Source organism: Ammospiza caudacuta, chromosome 9 (assembly GCF_027887145.1).
Source record: "Ammospiza caudacuta isolate bAmmCau1 chromosome 9, bAmmCau1.pri, whole genome shotgun sequence".
NCBI classification, from domain to species: Eukaryota; Metazoa; Chordata; class Aves; order Passeriformes; family Passerellidae; genus Ammospiza; species Ammospiza caudacuta.
Genome location: NC_080601.1, coordinates 28,969,117 through 28,984,909, shown reverse-complemented (window position 1 = coordinate 28,984,909; position 15,793 = coordinate 28,969,117). Strand labels below are relative to the sequence as shown.

General features: G+C 41.0%; 1 protein-coding gene across 3 annotated transcripts in view; it reads right to left on the bottom strand.

Moving 5' to 3' along the window:
- The window catches only part of ADD3 (adducin 3), a 92,043-nt gene that overhangs the window by 15,927 nt on the left and 60,323 nt on the right, over positions 1–15,793 (bottom strand). For 2 of the 3 annotated variants that reach the window (XM_058810056.1, XM_058810058.1), the window contains exon 3: positions 8,397–8,617. In XM_058810056.1, coding sequence (XP_058666039.1) covers positions 8,397–8,588 — 192 coding nt within the window. In that variant the 5' untranslated portion in view covers positions 8,589–8,617. Of the gene's footprint in view, positions 1–8,396; positions 8,618–12,995; positions 13,166–15,793 lie in introns of those variants that run through there. The other variant, XM_058810057.1, reaches the window with a different exon arrangement.

Sequence of the window (15,793 nt, the reverse complement as noted above, 5' to 3'; positions counted from 1 at the left end):
TGGGATCTGACCAGAGCAGCAGGAGCCTGCATCTAAAAACCTAACTAGAGCCTGGAGACCAAATTGTTTGGTTTTGCTTTAATTCATGAGATTGTAATATATTTATATATGTGTGGCATTACACTGCCCACAAGTGATCAAGCAAAAGTCATACAAGTCATACTGGAGAGAGATGTTTTCAAAAAGATGACAAACATGCTGCTCTGGCACAAAGCAGATATTTTTCAAGCAGAAAGGTAATTTCAGATGTAGTATTTGACAAGAGAAAGCTGACCAAGGAAAAACTGTAGTGTCAGATGAATGAAAAATTATGTTATTCAGCTGTATGCTCAGCATTGCTCAATCAAGAGAAAGTTTCAGGGATTTAGTAGGCTTTTTGGGTACGTGTGCATTGGTTTGTTTGTTTGTTTGAAACCATGACAACTTTAGACATGAGACACTAAGAGCAGTGACTTTCTGCAGTGGGGTACAAACCCCAAAGTGAGCAGCACAGCACTTCTTGGCTGCCCTTGGTCCTGCCAGCACAGCTGGACTCAACACCTGCCTGTGCCTGCACACAGCAAGGGTGCAGCCAGGCTAACCCACCCCTCACAGCTGGGAATCATTTCCTGTTTGCACAAACATCCTTCTGTCTTCAGGGACCTCACCTGCCCAGCCAAGCACCTGGGTCCCCCCTGTTTGTGCTGAAGCAGCACTTCAAGCATCAGCCTGAAGGTGGATAGGAAATATCCCATGGTGTGAGAACTGGGCCCCTGACAGCTGCTGGGAAGGAGGAACAGTGACATTTCAGACAAGGCGCACAACCAGGAGGATGCTGAGTGGGGCTTTTACTTTAGTCACCCAAGAGAGTAGCCTGACCTTGGCAGAGTGCAGGCTGCTGCTCTGCTTCCATCTCACCCACCTTCTGAGTGCCACTCCACCAGCTTGCTCTGAGACATGAATTTCCCCACCACTCACCAGTAAAAATGAACAGGGCAGCTCAGCCTGTTCCTAAAACTGCTTCCAGAATTCCACTCTTTCCAAAACTGTAATCAGCTTTTTTACACCAGCTTAGACAGCCTTACATGGTACTGTACAGCCTGCAGAACAGACACAGCTTTTCTTGATGGAGTCATTAGTAGGATGATTAGGTCAAGGTCTTTCTAATATCATAAAATTACTTCTCCAGAACTATTTGCAATCATCTTCCAAATACACATCATAGGTTCAGGCAGTTTAGATGGAAAAATCTCTCAACTTAGATCGGCTGAAAGTCAAGAGTGAAGTTAACAAGCTCAGTTCTGACTCATTTACTTCCATTTTCTTTCAGAAGTACAGTCTAACTGTGAGGTGACAGTGTAAATTTGGGCTTTTAAGAATCAAAGCAACATTTGCATGTACCAGTTGACAACTAGTATTTTTCAGGAAGAACTAGAATAATTAACTTGCTAGAATAACTTATTTTACATGGATTCACACATACATAGTGCAGAATAATGATGTTATGAAAAAACTTTGTATTAGTCTCTTCATCTTGCTAGGCAGCTCTCTAAGGATGTTAAGAAGTACAAAGGCTTGTAAGTATTTTGACTACCTATGCTGTTTCTTTTTTGTTGACCACTGATTTTGTTGACCACATGTATCCACCCAAAAGAAGTAGAAATAAAATAAACAAATAATAATGGTATACAAGTCATCTACAAATACTCCACACCACTGCAAACCTTTAAGAGGGGAAAGCACGTGCTCACATTAGGACTAATAACAGTAATGACTAATCAGTTTCACATCATTCTACAGGAAAGTAGCTAAAAAATACATGTGAGGTCTCTACCTTTAACAGCAGCACTGCCGTTAGACTTAAAACTGCCAAATGAACCAAAAACTCATTCAACTATTTTCGCTTTTGCCGATTTTGATCAGAGTTTCTAATATCTTAAATCCATTTTTAAAAAGGGCATAATTCAACTTATCTAAACATACCCACACAGAGTCTCTAAGCCAAATCTCCACCACTGAAGAAAAGTTTCAAAACTTAACTGGTATTTTGTCCTCGAGAGTGAAGAGATGTTAATTTTGGTTCCTGTGCTGTAAACACGGCTGCATGTGAGAGGAAGACCTTCAATGAAACAGCCAGCACAGCTCCTTAGAGGCTCTTTCAAGACTGAAGTTTAGATACAAACAGCCAGAGCCCTCAGTGGAAAAGGGTGGAGCTGGCCACAAAAAAACCGCCAGGGAGCGAAGGCTGGCGGGGAGAAGATAAGAGTCACAAAAAGTGTTTGTCAATGCTGTGAAGAGAACAAGGGGGATGGGGCTTCTGGGTTAAGACAAAAAGAAGCAGTCTCAGTCATAAATATGGGGAATTAGCTGAAGTTATAGTAATCTCTTTGCTTGCACTGAAGGGTGAGGGTACCTGGGCTGGATTTAGTGACTGGGCTGACAGCAAGGCGCTCCCCACACAGAGCTCAGCCTGTGCCAGTTTTTCCAGCTCCTCTAACCTGGTGCACACTGGCTTTCCTCCATGAGCTGCAGCAGAGTGTTCACTCCTATGATAAGCAGCCTAGAGATACCCCATGATTACAGCCAAACCTGAAGCACTCAACTCCTCTGCCAAGCCCATCCCCACCAACCCAGAGGCAGCCACTCACACAACTGCTGCTCTGCATGGGGGTCTGGTCCCTCCCTCGTGTTCTCTCGTGGAGCAAAGCCATACCATACATCCTGCCAAATGGAATGTAAATGAAATGTGATGAATGTAACTGGAATGTACAATGAAATGTAAAATGCTAGACAAAATCAAATTTCAGCTTGTTAGGGGTCTCACTCATTTCTGGGCATAATTAAGTGGGATTTTCAGTAAGTGCAGGACTTGGAAGGGTGGGAGCACACATGGTGAGGATGCACTAGGAGGGATGGCAGAGCTCTTGCAGGGTGTTCTGGATGCAGCCAAGGAGAAAAGTCACCAGTCATGGCTTTCCAAGGTTTTCCAGGTATTGTTCATCTGGTGGCATTTATATCTAATGACAAAAAAATACAGGTCAAACTAAGTGGAAAGGAGCAATATGGAAATAGAGTGGAGTGAAGGGAACCCAGTTTGATAGAAAGAAGGGAAATTCTCACAACCTGCAGTTGTGGTGGAGGACTTTGGTGTGAATTTACAGTGCTCACCACAGCTACAGAAATGAATGATAGAATGATAGCTGGGCATGGGGATTTCTTGGGTCCCCACAGAGATCCAGTGCATGGCCTTGATTTGAGACAATGTTACCCTGACCACAAACTCCCTCTCAGTTAAAATGTTGTCACAGTGCACAGGGGATCTTTAAGGGACATTTTGTAGTATGTCTTCAATGACATATCAACTGAGCTCTCGCCTCTGGGTGAACAAAATGCTGCACAGGTTGTATGATGAAAGCATGCAACTAAATAAGCTATTGGAATGGGAGGAGAGTCATGACTTCCCAGCAGGATATTGGGAAGATGTCAGAGAAGACAAAAGCCAGAGCAGGGAGCTGCAGGTGAGAGGACTGCCCAGTGAGGAGGTCCTCAGGTGATGCAAAAGGTTGTGTGTTTTTTGTGGCCAATGGGTGAGGCTTCTGAAGGATGTGAAAGGCTTTTGAACTTCTGAGAAAAGAGCAGTAAAAGCCAAAACATATGAGGAACTGAAAGGACTTTTATATTTTTAAGAAAATAAACTGCCCCAAAAGGGAGTGGTATTGCAAAAATACTGGATGTTCACTCGATACAAACTAAAGTAAGCTAAACAACAGCAATAGCTGGGGGAAAAAAATAAATTAAATCATCCTTCATCTCTGTCCTGATGGTTTGAAAATAACATATCCAGGAAAAAAATTCAAGTGTGGGTGAGATTGCTTGTTTTTGAGGAGAAAAATCTGCCTGCATACTGCATGCTAAGGCAGACCTCTGAATAGAAGAGTTGCTAAGCTGTATAGTTATCTCCCCATGTTTTTTTTGGGCAAGACCGGTAAGTGTGGGAGGCAGGGGGGTGTGCATGTGCAAGGCAGGAAGGGAGGCACAGCACAGAAGTACATTCTTAACCTCAGTACAACCCCCCCAAATTTTTCAGTCTGGATAGTTTCACCTGAGCCTTCCTGCAATGGCAGTACCAAGCCAGAGTGGCCCTGAATTCCCTGCAGAGTCACAGTGGGTTGGTAGACACTCTCTAAATCCAGCACTAAATTAAAGTAAAGCCTGATGGGATCCTGCCAACACAGAGCTCAACTTTAGAAAAAAAAATTCCCAAGCTCCAAATAGCTATGTTTTATATGTAAAAATAGCCAGTGCACATCCAATGGGTCTCAAGAAGCCACACAAAACTTCACCGGTAAATTAAAAACATAAACTGCACATTTAAATTTTAGTAACTGGGCATTTTTATGTTTACATAAAACAGCTGTTCCACTCATTGCTCCAGACACAACTTCTTCTTCCATTAGTAAAAATAATGAACAAATATATATATATATATATATATTAAAAAAAACATGTATCTCATATATAAGGACATCTTTTGTACAGGAATGCATCCTCTCCTATTTCCACCCTCACCTGTAGCTTTCCTTTCAATACATCAATATAAAGGGATGGAAGGTACTCCTCAGTGCAGCCTAAGCCCTGATCCTAATTTCCCATTGGGTTACACACATTGTCCTGCTAGCTGAAGCCTGTAGAAGCTTTTCTGCTGGGTGGACAGTTGTTTCACATGGTGTCACTGTGCTGGAAGCAGTGTGACACTGCTGCCTGCCTGCAGAAACATCCAACACCTTCCCTGCTTCACCATGGCTGTGGGGATCTTCTCCCCATTTTTATGTTCACTCAGCTCCTCAGTGCTGAACTGGCTGCTCAGTTTTCATAAACATCATATTTGCACAACCACTGCCCTTTTTTTTAAAAAGTGCTTTAAGAGTTTCTGGTTGCTATGGTGACAGCATCAGAGAAATGCTAGAAGGAAATGAAGGCCAGAAGGACTTGTGTACCATAAGTGAAGTAAGGAGTTTGATGGTACAGCAAATATATTTTTGTTCTGTGAAAAACACAGTAACTCTGTGTAACAAGCAACATATGACTGTTTAGCATACAGACAAAACTGTTTTTAATTGCAGAGTTAAGTTGGAAAATATAAAATAAATCCCAAAACAACCATCCTATCTTTTCAGATTTTGGGTATATTATAGGGCAATTATCTTGAACCCAATAAGCAATAAAACTAGCCCACTGTATAAATGCAGTACCTTTCTTTAAAAATAACAACATGCTACCTGAATCCTCTGAAACTGAAGATGTTACTAAATAAACCTAAATGGCTTTATGCTAAGATTGGCCAGCAGTACTTCTGGATGCTATCAGGCTGCTCAGGGCCAGCTGATTTTAATTTCTTTCCACCTTTCTAACAGCCACAGAAGAGCAAACATGTTCAGTTTATCAGATTCTACAGGGGCTACATGCAGCATTAGGCAAACACATCTGAGAACTCACTGATAATGTCAGGACATTCTCCATGGGCAATGGTCAGAAAACAGCTATGATTTGTTTAAGGTTTAATATGAACAGACTCCAAGACATTAGCAAACATCAGAGGTAATGGAAATAGCTTTTCAGTAGCTTTTAAATTATTTAATTTAGGAAAGGGAAATTGCACATCAGAGAGGAATAGTCAGATGGCACACTAGTATGGGCACCAAACAGTACATCAGAGAGATGCAGCAGCTTGATGTCTGAAGGTGTCTGGTCAGGCCTGTAGCCCTTACAACAACATGCACTGAGTAATATAGACTGTGGTTCCTGAAATATACTCTCTAATTTATTGTATTTCTAAAGGATTTAGATTTTCCCACTTGAAAGAAATAAAAAAAAACCCTTGTTAATAAAACTAGATTAAATTAGTACCGAAGCTTCCTACTATGTGACAGTGATTAATCCTTTAGTTTTGCACCTCTGCTCACAGAAAGTGCATCTTAAGAGCTCACCTCAATATATCACCACCACAACATGCTTGTGTACTTTTAAGACAGCTGCTGTCCTTGCTACATACACTTCACATTTACTAATACTTGCCAGAAGAGGAGTCATTGACTATTTCTTTGATCTGAATGCATTTATCAAGGCTTGGTGAAGACATGCATTTATAGATGTAAGGCTGGGTGAAGATTCACCAGCAAAGCAAGCTCTTCCTTAAACTGCGTCTCATAATTTCTTTTCTTCTCAACACCTGACAACTATATCTCATAATTTCTCCTCTTCTAAACACCTTACAATTATATTCTCTCTGTCAAGTGGAGTAATCCAGAAAAGCAACAAAGTTCCATGAAAATATCTAACACAATGTAATTCTGCAGCTATAGAACAAAAACACTATGGACAATGCTCATCAATTCAATCCTGAACCTGTGTTACACAGACTGGTAACAGGAACAATACTTTCTGGCCATTGTGTGATAAACTTTAAATTCAAGAAAACAAGGTAAATGTTTTCAGTCCTGAGTCCCAGGGACAGTATGGCACACAGCAGCTGGAGCCTGGAGCCTGGCACACTGCACCTTCCACCCCAAATAAATGCTGAAATTCCCTTGATGGACATTTACTCACAGATACTGTATAAAAATGCTTTCATTTCCTTGCGTGAGAAATCACTGCAGAGTTCCTCTAAATTTTCTGTATCAGGAAAAGGGAGGATAAAAGGAGATACTTGAGGGGAAGTGGGAGCTCAGACAACTCCTCTTCATGCCTGATCCCACACTCAGCTCCCACGTTCCCATTTCTCTCTAAGCCAAGCAGGCAGCAGGCCCCTGGTTTATTTGGACAACTGTTCCCTTACACAACAAAAACTTGCAACTTATTGGCAGCTCTGAACAGTCACTTTCCAAAAAGTGCTGGGCTCAACTTCTCTTGCAGCAGGACACTGACAGCAGCCCAGCAGCTCTCTGTCCCACAACCTTCTGTTAAAACAGCAGCCTAAACTCAGGGGTTCACACACCTCTTCACACCCCTTCCTAAAAATCTGGATGCTGACATTGCATCTACTATAAAAAAACACTACAGAGGCTGCAGCAAAGGGACTTCAATTACATCTGGCAGACTTGGCAAAAGATGCCACAAAACGTTAATGAAATAGTTACACTCATCAGATTCAATACTGTCATCAAAAGGACCAAAAAACCACCATCACATACAAAACTAAATGATCTCTCCAACTTATTTTTATCTGTTAGGCTAAAGATTTAGTCTTTCTGTGAGTCCTGGCTACTCATAATGTGAGTATTTTAACAGGAATGACTCTGATCACATTTTATAGTTGAGTATTTAACATAAAATGGTCATAATTAAAACATTATGCAGTACCTCCTTAGAGTATTTTCCTTATAAAAGAGCCTGGCTGCAAACCCAAGCTTGCACAAATTGACTTGAAAAATAATAAATTCCTTAGTCAACAGGTTCACGTTATACTCAAAGCAACACACAGATCCAAGAGACGCTCCAGGACAACACTTTAGCAAACAATCCTGTTATTCATGGATGACTATAATAGGGTGATTACTAACAGCTTTTTGCAATCTCTTTACATATGGAAAAGCTTCAAAAAAAATTACAGAAGCACCCCAATTTACAGAAGAACTTAAGACAGAAGGATCTGTAAAGCTGCTTAGCCCCTTTCCAGTCCCATTATCCTCAATACTCACATTACACATGGATACCCCTAAAGGATCATTCCACAGGCCTTACTCACTCCCTATGGCTTCAAAATACTCAAAGCAACAGCATTGCTTTCCAATGTATTCATCAGGTTAAACTCAAAGAATACAGGTATTAAAATATAAATTAAAAGTACTGCAAATGTGGTTCAATAGATTGAATACTTTTATATGTAGTCTACACAAGTACTGAACTTACACAACCAGTAGATGAGCACTAACGTGGCTAAGTAGGGGTATGATCACCCTCAAGGACATAAAAAGAACATAGTCTAGCTTTTAAATAAACTCAACCCAATTATAAATGTTAATTAAAGCATTCCTGATGCAAATGATAGGTTAATATTCAAACCCAGAACCAGAACACCACGTAATGCCCTAATTTGTTCCTATTTGACCAGTGACTCCTTCACTCTCTTCCCCGTCCCTAAGTTTTAATTAGGAACCCTGCAGCCAGCCACATCTTTCTGTAACAATGCAATGAACCAATTCTTGCAATGCAATGCAAGAATATAAAAGTATCAGGAGAAAAAAACAACACTATAAAGGCTGCTTGCCCACAGACAAAACACCACACCAACAAAATGCCGGATAATCTATTTAGCAACTTTTCTTAGAAGATGGTCCAGAGATACTCCATCTAGCTGTGACACAAACTTCTTTTTTTACAACACCCTTTCCATTTTACTCCCCATTAGTGGCACTCACAGGGCTCTGCAGTATCTGGGTGACCCTCTTCCTCTGCTCCATCATATTGAAGTCCTGTCTGAGGTCGGGGGACATGTTCCTCTCCCGGATGTACTCGGGGTCATTCTCATTGATGCGATCAAAGTACCGCTCCTTGTGAGGCATCGTGGCAGGGGGAGGAGTGGTGATCACCTGGCTGGCATCAGCACTCATGCTTCAACACTGTGCAGGGAGGGCTTCCCCTGAAACAAAAGGAAAGCAGGGAAAAATGTTAGTTCAAAGGAGGCCAGTGCATGGAACTTCCAAGTCTGGACACAACTAATGTCCCTTTGCGTCTCTGCAGATCATCTAAAATGAAAGGAGAACAAGTGAGTAACTATCACAATGAGAAAATTTAGGAAAGAGTCTAGAAAAATGATTAAAAACCATTAGTAAGTTCTCTGATAGTGCACAATCATCTTTATTTGAAGTAAAATAAAAACCAAAAAGCATACAGTTAGGAGTGACATTTGAAATGACCATTGTACATTTTATGACAAACTTCCCTCTGTAATTTCACACTACACTCACCACCTCCCAAGGTTTTTATACAGCTCTCCTTCCAGAGCTGTTCAAGTAAACACCCAGAAGAGAAGGCCTGTTTAATATCTGCCCAGAGCTCATCTCCCAGCTTGAATGAAGAAATTCCTCAATTACAGCACTTTCAAAGCATCTCATAACCACAGCTTAAAGATAATGCTTCAGGACTCAAGGACCACCAGGGAATTTCCACTGAGCTCCAGCTGGTGCCTGGTCTTTCACAAAGCACTTGGAGACATTGAGGGAACTGCAGAGGTTGTATGTTGGCTTACACAGCACTGAGGCCACATCCACAGCAAACAGCTGAGCTTTAGCTTATCTCCTTTTGTGTGCAATTGTATGCAAAGATTCTCACTGAAGCTCATTACATTAGGAAAAGAAAAAAAAAAACCAATAAAAACACTTTCATGTCTTGGTAGAAAGCTTAAAAATCTCATTAAGAAACCTGATAAGCATTTTTAAACACAAACAAAACTGGATCAAAAGGAAAGAAGTAGACACCTGAATTTTCATACAAAGAATCAGGCTCAAAAGCACACTCAGGAACACCATTCCTCAAAAGCTACTGAAGAGGGACACTTTCTCAGGTTTGAGGAACAAAGAGAAGCAGGATTTGAAGGACAAGATAAGTTTATTATGAAAATACATTTTAACATGCAAATATCTACAGTCAATAATACATTTAATATAAAAATATTTGCATGAAAAAAATATTTGGTATGCAAATTCACATCTTCAGAGGAAAAAAGCTCAAGTCAAGCAGTGTTCAACAGTGTGGTTTGACATTCTGGTATCAGTGGATCAAAGTGTCCTTGCTCTGTGGCACAGTTCACCCACCCTCGTTTGTGGCACTGCAATTACCATTTGGGACATTCTGTGAACAGTGAGCCAACGTGAAGCATCCAGATTGCCTCCACTGTAATCTCACATATTTCCCAGGTGGAAATCCCAGCTTCAGCAGCCCAAGCCCTCCTCCTGCCTGCAGCAAGTCCTTTCAGTCCTTGTAACACCCTCTGCTGCTCAGCCACACCATGATGACTGAGGATGTAAACTGGTTTTCAGCCAGTTTCCCACACTGATTCCCAAATAGCTTTGCTGACAGTGCAAAGGAGAGCACAAGGATGAAATCCTGGGGCACTGCAGCCCTGCCACCAAGTATGAAACCCCAGACAGAAACCAGTGACAGAGCTGGGAAAGCATTAGCAGGTAAGAGCCAAGAAAACTATGTCTGTGACTTTCTTTTATACTACAGATTATGATAAAATTTGGGATTGAGATAAAACACAACAGTTCCTATAGGTTTAATTGGTTTTGCTCTTCCTGCCATTTTTTTTTCCCACAGAGAGAGAGAAAAAGAAAACATCATCTGGGATGCAACATTATCCAGCTGCACACACAGAGCTCCCAGGAGGTACCTGGCATGCTGGATGAACATACCATGTTCTGGGATGTATAATTCACATCCTGGAGACAAGCTCCATGAACTCTGATGGCTTCATTCCAGAGGCTGAGGAAACATATTGGTGAGTTTTGCATGTGCTGCTCGGGTGCAGAAGGAGTTCATTCAGTATTTGCTGACTGACCTCTGGAAAGCCTGGGATGTGGGATCAGTTTGGGGATATTGGGAAGCAAACGGAGTTTGCTTCAAGGAAGTGAGAGTTTGGGAAAAATCTGCTAGAAGTATGAAAGGAGTTTAAGTTTTTCTAAAGACTTAACTTTTGGGATGGTGTCTGGGGATCTGACCACCACTTGGAAAAATACCCTTATAAATGTAACTGTGTATTATGTCTCTGCTCCACTGCCCTGTGTGTACCTTCCCTTTCCCCCTTGCCAAAAAATGGTGAGGTTTAAGAAGAAAAAGAAAAAAAGCATCAGGAGAAAACATAAGACCATGAAATCACTGCCTAAATGCCACAAGGTAAGAAAAACTCAAGACCAGACCTGTCGGCCTTCACTGCTCTCCATCTGTGTTGGGATAAGAACCCCCATTTGAGCCAGAACAGACACCTTCCATCACTTGCAGATAACTAAAACCAGTCTAGAAAGCCAGATAGCAAGAACCTTGCTTGAACTGGTGACCAGCTGTGCCTCCTGCTCTTTTCCTCCTTCCCTGGAGTTGTCTTATCTGACCATTTATTTGCCTAAAACCTGACCTGTTAACCCCAAGTAGGAGACTTGCTCAGCTGCTCATCGACTCAGTTGGCTGGATCAACTACACGCATGTCTGAACTTCAAAACACATTTATTGTTATTATTATAGGTTTATAGGACATAATTAGTTCAAGTCCATTACTTTACAATTCATTCTTACAGTCACAGAAAAGCCCATTCATCTGTAAAAATTGCACAAATGTGACTGGCAATACCCAAAATCCACGAAAGAGATTTTTCTAATTGCCTTGGACTTTAGTTTTTCCTCTTTGCTTTCAGCCTGGTTTGTTACCTCTAGCCATTAAGATTACAACACTGAAGTCCTTGTAGTACAAAACTCCTCCATTACTGAACATAATATGGGTGTTGGGTCCAGTTGTTCTTATTAGGTCTGGTTCAATGCCCGCTCTGTTGGGCCCAGGCTGACTCTCATATAACCCCTACTGTTTCCTGGAAAATTTTCAAACAAATCAACCATTCTTTTATTATTTATTTGCATCTTCTACTGATTTTTTTTAAAGGAGGAGGATATTTGTTAAAAATACCAGCAGCTTTAGGGGATCAAAAAATTAATGTCTCCTTCTCAGCATAGAACCAGCATTAAGACAAAAGTATTTACAGGAAATCCAGATCTCAATATCTATGAATTGTGATAGAGGATCCTCTCCTCCACTTTTGTTTTTTTTTTTTTTTTTTACATTGTATGCGTGTGATACTTGTGCCTAGAGAAGAAATCGGCTTTGCTGCAAGGCTACTTTTGGCTTCCACCCCCTCCAATGCTGTTTATGAATCAAAGAAAGTGAGCTACCACCTTCCTAAACAGTACTAGCTAACATTACTTATGCATGCTCCAGACTAATTGCAGAGACTGAGGCACAGGTAGAAATGAGAGACCCTACAGCAACAAGACACTGTATCTAGACTGGTCAGAACAGAGAAACATACACAAAAATCAAATATAAACTCAGATGTGATTGTATCCTGGTGAGAGCCATCACGCCTGGCCTGCTGAGGCACACATTTTAGCCCACATTTTGACCTAACATGCACATGCTGACACACTAAAAAGAGATTCAAAGTTAAAGAAGAGCCCACACTTCGGCTCACAGTTTTCTCACACTTGGTTCAACTGCTCCAATTTAGCCTAACTAAGAACTGAAATTCAAAATGGATAAATTTTTGTTGCACAGAACCCTCATCTCCACTGAAAATACTTGTAAGGACCTGTAAAACAAAAGGGCTCACAAGGTCTTGCTACAACGTAACTTGTTAATCTAACACCACTTCCCCCTCCGAGCTCTGCCCTCCTGGTTCATGCTGAACTCAATTCTGATACAAAAGAAAACAGGTCGTGTCCTCCAGTGCTTTGATGCCTTATATAGCTCATGGGTTTGGCTTCCATATCCTGCTCTGTATTTCAAACCCGTAACTGGGCTACAGAGAAAGTAGAACATGCCCCCTCTGCCAGGAAGCTGTTTATCTCTCTACTTAGGAGTTAGTCTCATTTAATGAAAGCTTCAATTTTTTTTTCCCAGGAACTTGGAACTGTTGATTTTAGGTTGCAACATTACATCCTGAGCATCCCCATCTGACACTCTGTAAAATCTAGTTAACCTGCTGTGTTGCTTTTGTTGCAATAACTATTTTCAATGTCAAATCACAAAAATAATAATGAGGTCAGAGAAACAAGAAGTACTAAAGTAAAAAAAAGTGCAGGAGACCAAATGAAAGGAAAATTTATATTGAGAAAGAACCCCCCAGAAAGCACTGACTTGATATATTTATATCTTTCACAATGCACTGAATGTATATAAAAATAAATACCACCAGACAGAATAACAGTGAAAGGACCAAATTATTAGATCACCTAGCAACAGAACATTAACCTACCTTTTATGCTGATCTTTTCTGGCTGGTTTCAGACATCTCCATTTTCTCTATGCAGTGCAATCCATCTTACTGAGAGTTCCCAGCACTGCAAGCCAGCAGTGTGTGCACAGCATCATTAACTGCTGTGGCTGATTTGGGGTCTGGGCTGCCCCTCATCGGAGCAGCTCCTCTCAGGAGCACGTTGAGCTGCTCTGCCCCTGCGATCTCTCGCCTGCTTGTTTTTAAGGAACAGTCTGCTCTCTCTCCCCAACACCCCCCCTCCAATATCTTGTCTGCCAGGAGACTTGTTGGAAGCAAACTGGGCGTCTCTTGATCTCAGTTCCAGCCTCCCCATGAAACAGGTTCCAGTCTGAATCAAAGACTTGGCTTTAGCAAACACCGTCAGCTGCCTACGTCAGCTGGCAGCAGCACACACGCTTCAGGAATATGGGGGAACGGTTCAGAGGGATGGGGAAATATGTAGGGGAATGTGGACTGACAAGAGGGTCACCAATGTTATTTTCTGGCACTAGAAAGTTAACTGTTCGTCCTCCCTCCTACATATTTTAGTAATGACACACAAATGAATAACTGCAACTCTTTTAAGGCAAAAAACATAATTTGGATAAGCACCTCAAAATTAAATTAATTCTGAAATTCACCTGATGGGGACATCAAATACCATAAATAGCCAAGTTGAAAAAGTTCATTTTTCTTTTTATCTTACAATGGATTTGGGATTTTCTTACTTTACACATTGTTCAGGTGAGTAAGATGTGTGTTCAGATGCTATTATTTCCTAAACTCAATTTGTAGAACTGGAAATAACTAGATAGGTAGTATTTGTTCAAAATTTTATTAACTGATTTTACTAATATACAGGAATTCCTTACACTAGTACTCAAGCCAAATGACACCATCAAATTGACACAAATTAATTTGCATTTTAAAATAGCCATATCTTCTCCCAGCCTGCCCAGCCATTCAATCTTTTCCCCTTTATCACATCTTCAGTTTCATACCAGCAAATGCCTGTAAGGGTTTTTTTAAGTTAGCTTGTTTTTTTTTTTTTAAATGGATTAATTTTCAGCTCTATCAGTTACCCTGCCAGTTAGCTGCATATCTACACAAATGCTTGTTTTGAAATAAAGATAATGATGATACAGGAGTGTCAAACACCATTGCTTCCAGTAGCAATGCAGCCATAAACAATTTGTCATACTGCAGCCCAAACTGGTTACTAATCAAATAGTCTAATCCAGCATTGCACATTTAAGTCCTTCTGCTTTTAAACAGAGCAAGGTAATAAAATGATCATCTCTTTTCAGACACCACATTAAAGAGACTGTATGGCATCAAGATATATTTTTTCCAAAGAAATAAGCATTTGAGCGCATTTGAACCTTGTTTTTGTGTTGCTGTGCTAAATCTAAAGCATTATTTTTTTCCCAGTTACGTCATGCAATGTTAAAGTCAACACAAATGGTCAAGCTGTGCAACTCACACTTTACTCAGTGTAAACTGGAACAGAGCCAGAGACACTTTATTGTCAAGAAGTGAGAACTAAGTGGGTCGCTGACAGCCACACAGAACATGTGAATTTGAGACCTGCAGCTTTACCTTTAACTGCAGGGGCGATGTTTTTTCTCTGTTAAGGAAGGTTCCTTATAATGCACTCAGCCTGTAGCAGGTGCAGCCTGCACCTCCACATTTGCAGCCTGGCCTGCCAACATTTTTCAGCACAAGTGGGGAAAAAACTTCTGGAGCCCAGAATGCTGGTTTGATGTATCCAATATGCTCTACCACATGGCCATAAATGCTATTTGCATGCGTGGAGTTTCATAAATGAACTTGCATGCTTAACCCGTAGACCCAAACTATTTCCTTCACTGCTGCATGAGTTTTTCATGTGAAAAAAGGGAGGGAACCCTTGATAAGCAAATTATGCTGTCATCCTTTTCTGAGAGTCAGTATGATAAAAGACAATGCCAGTCTCAGAAGCTCAACCCTGGGAGTTCAGATCCAACATCCACCCTGCCCATGTGGAACCTCTTGTGCCAAGGAGAGGCGGTACATAACCAGGATGTTGCCATCACTGCATTGCATGACACTTGAGCAATCAGCAGTGTAATGGTTTCTTTGCTCTGCTCCATGAAATGTTTTCTTGCTTTACACAAAAACTGTTAAGATTGTGCAGACATTATGAACATTTTGAGATTATCATGTTCTGTGCACAAAACATGCAAGTCAGAACAAACCCAGTCACACATGCAAACTAGTCACTGAAAAGTAGCAGAGGAGGAATACAGAGTTTGTTGGTGAAACAATTCACACAGGTGACAATGAAAAGCACTTTATTTTTAAAGACTTACCCCTGCTTATCTACATAATCACTTGTACTTGAGTCACCTAAAAATATTTCACGAGTTAGCAGACAACAGAGAGCTAAATTCAAAGATTACGTTCTGGTAGCACTTATCCGTATTAAGCTGTGAAAGTAGGCACACACACAGCCCACACACAGAGACAATGGCTGAACAATGTCCCTGTGTCACCTGGAAAACATGAAACATGGGCTCCTCCACAGTATAAAATAAGAACTTCTCTGTGAAAAGAAAACTTCACTGGAAAAGCTGATGGCAGTCCCAGCTTTCCATATTTCACAACACTCTTCCTCTCCCTCTCCCTCCCTTGCAAACTCTCCAGCTTCCTCTGGTGACTTTTTTATTGGGCTGTCCCTGACCTGCACAGATGCAGGGGAAAACAATTCTGCTTTATATAAAAATCTACATAAGGTTATGAAATAGAAGAAAGAAGTC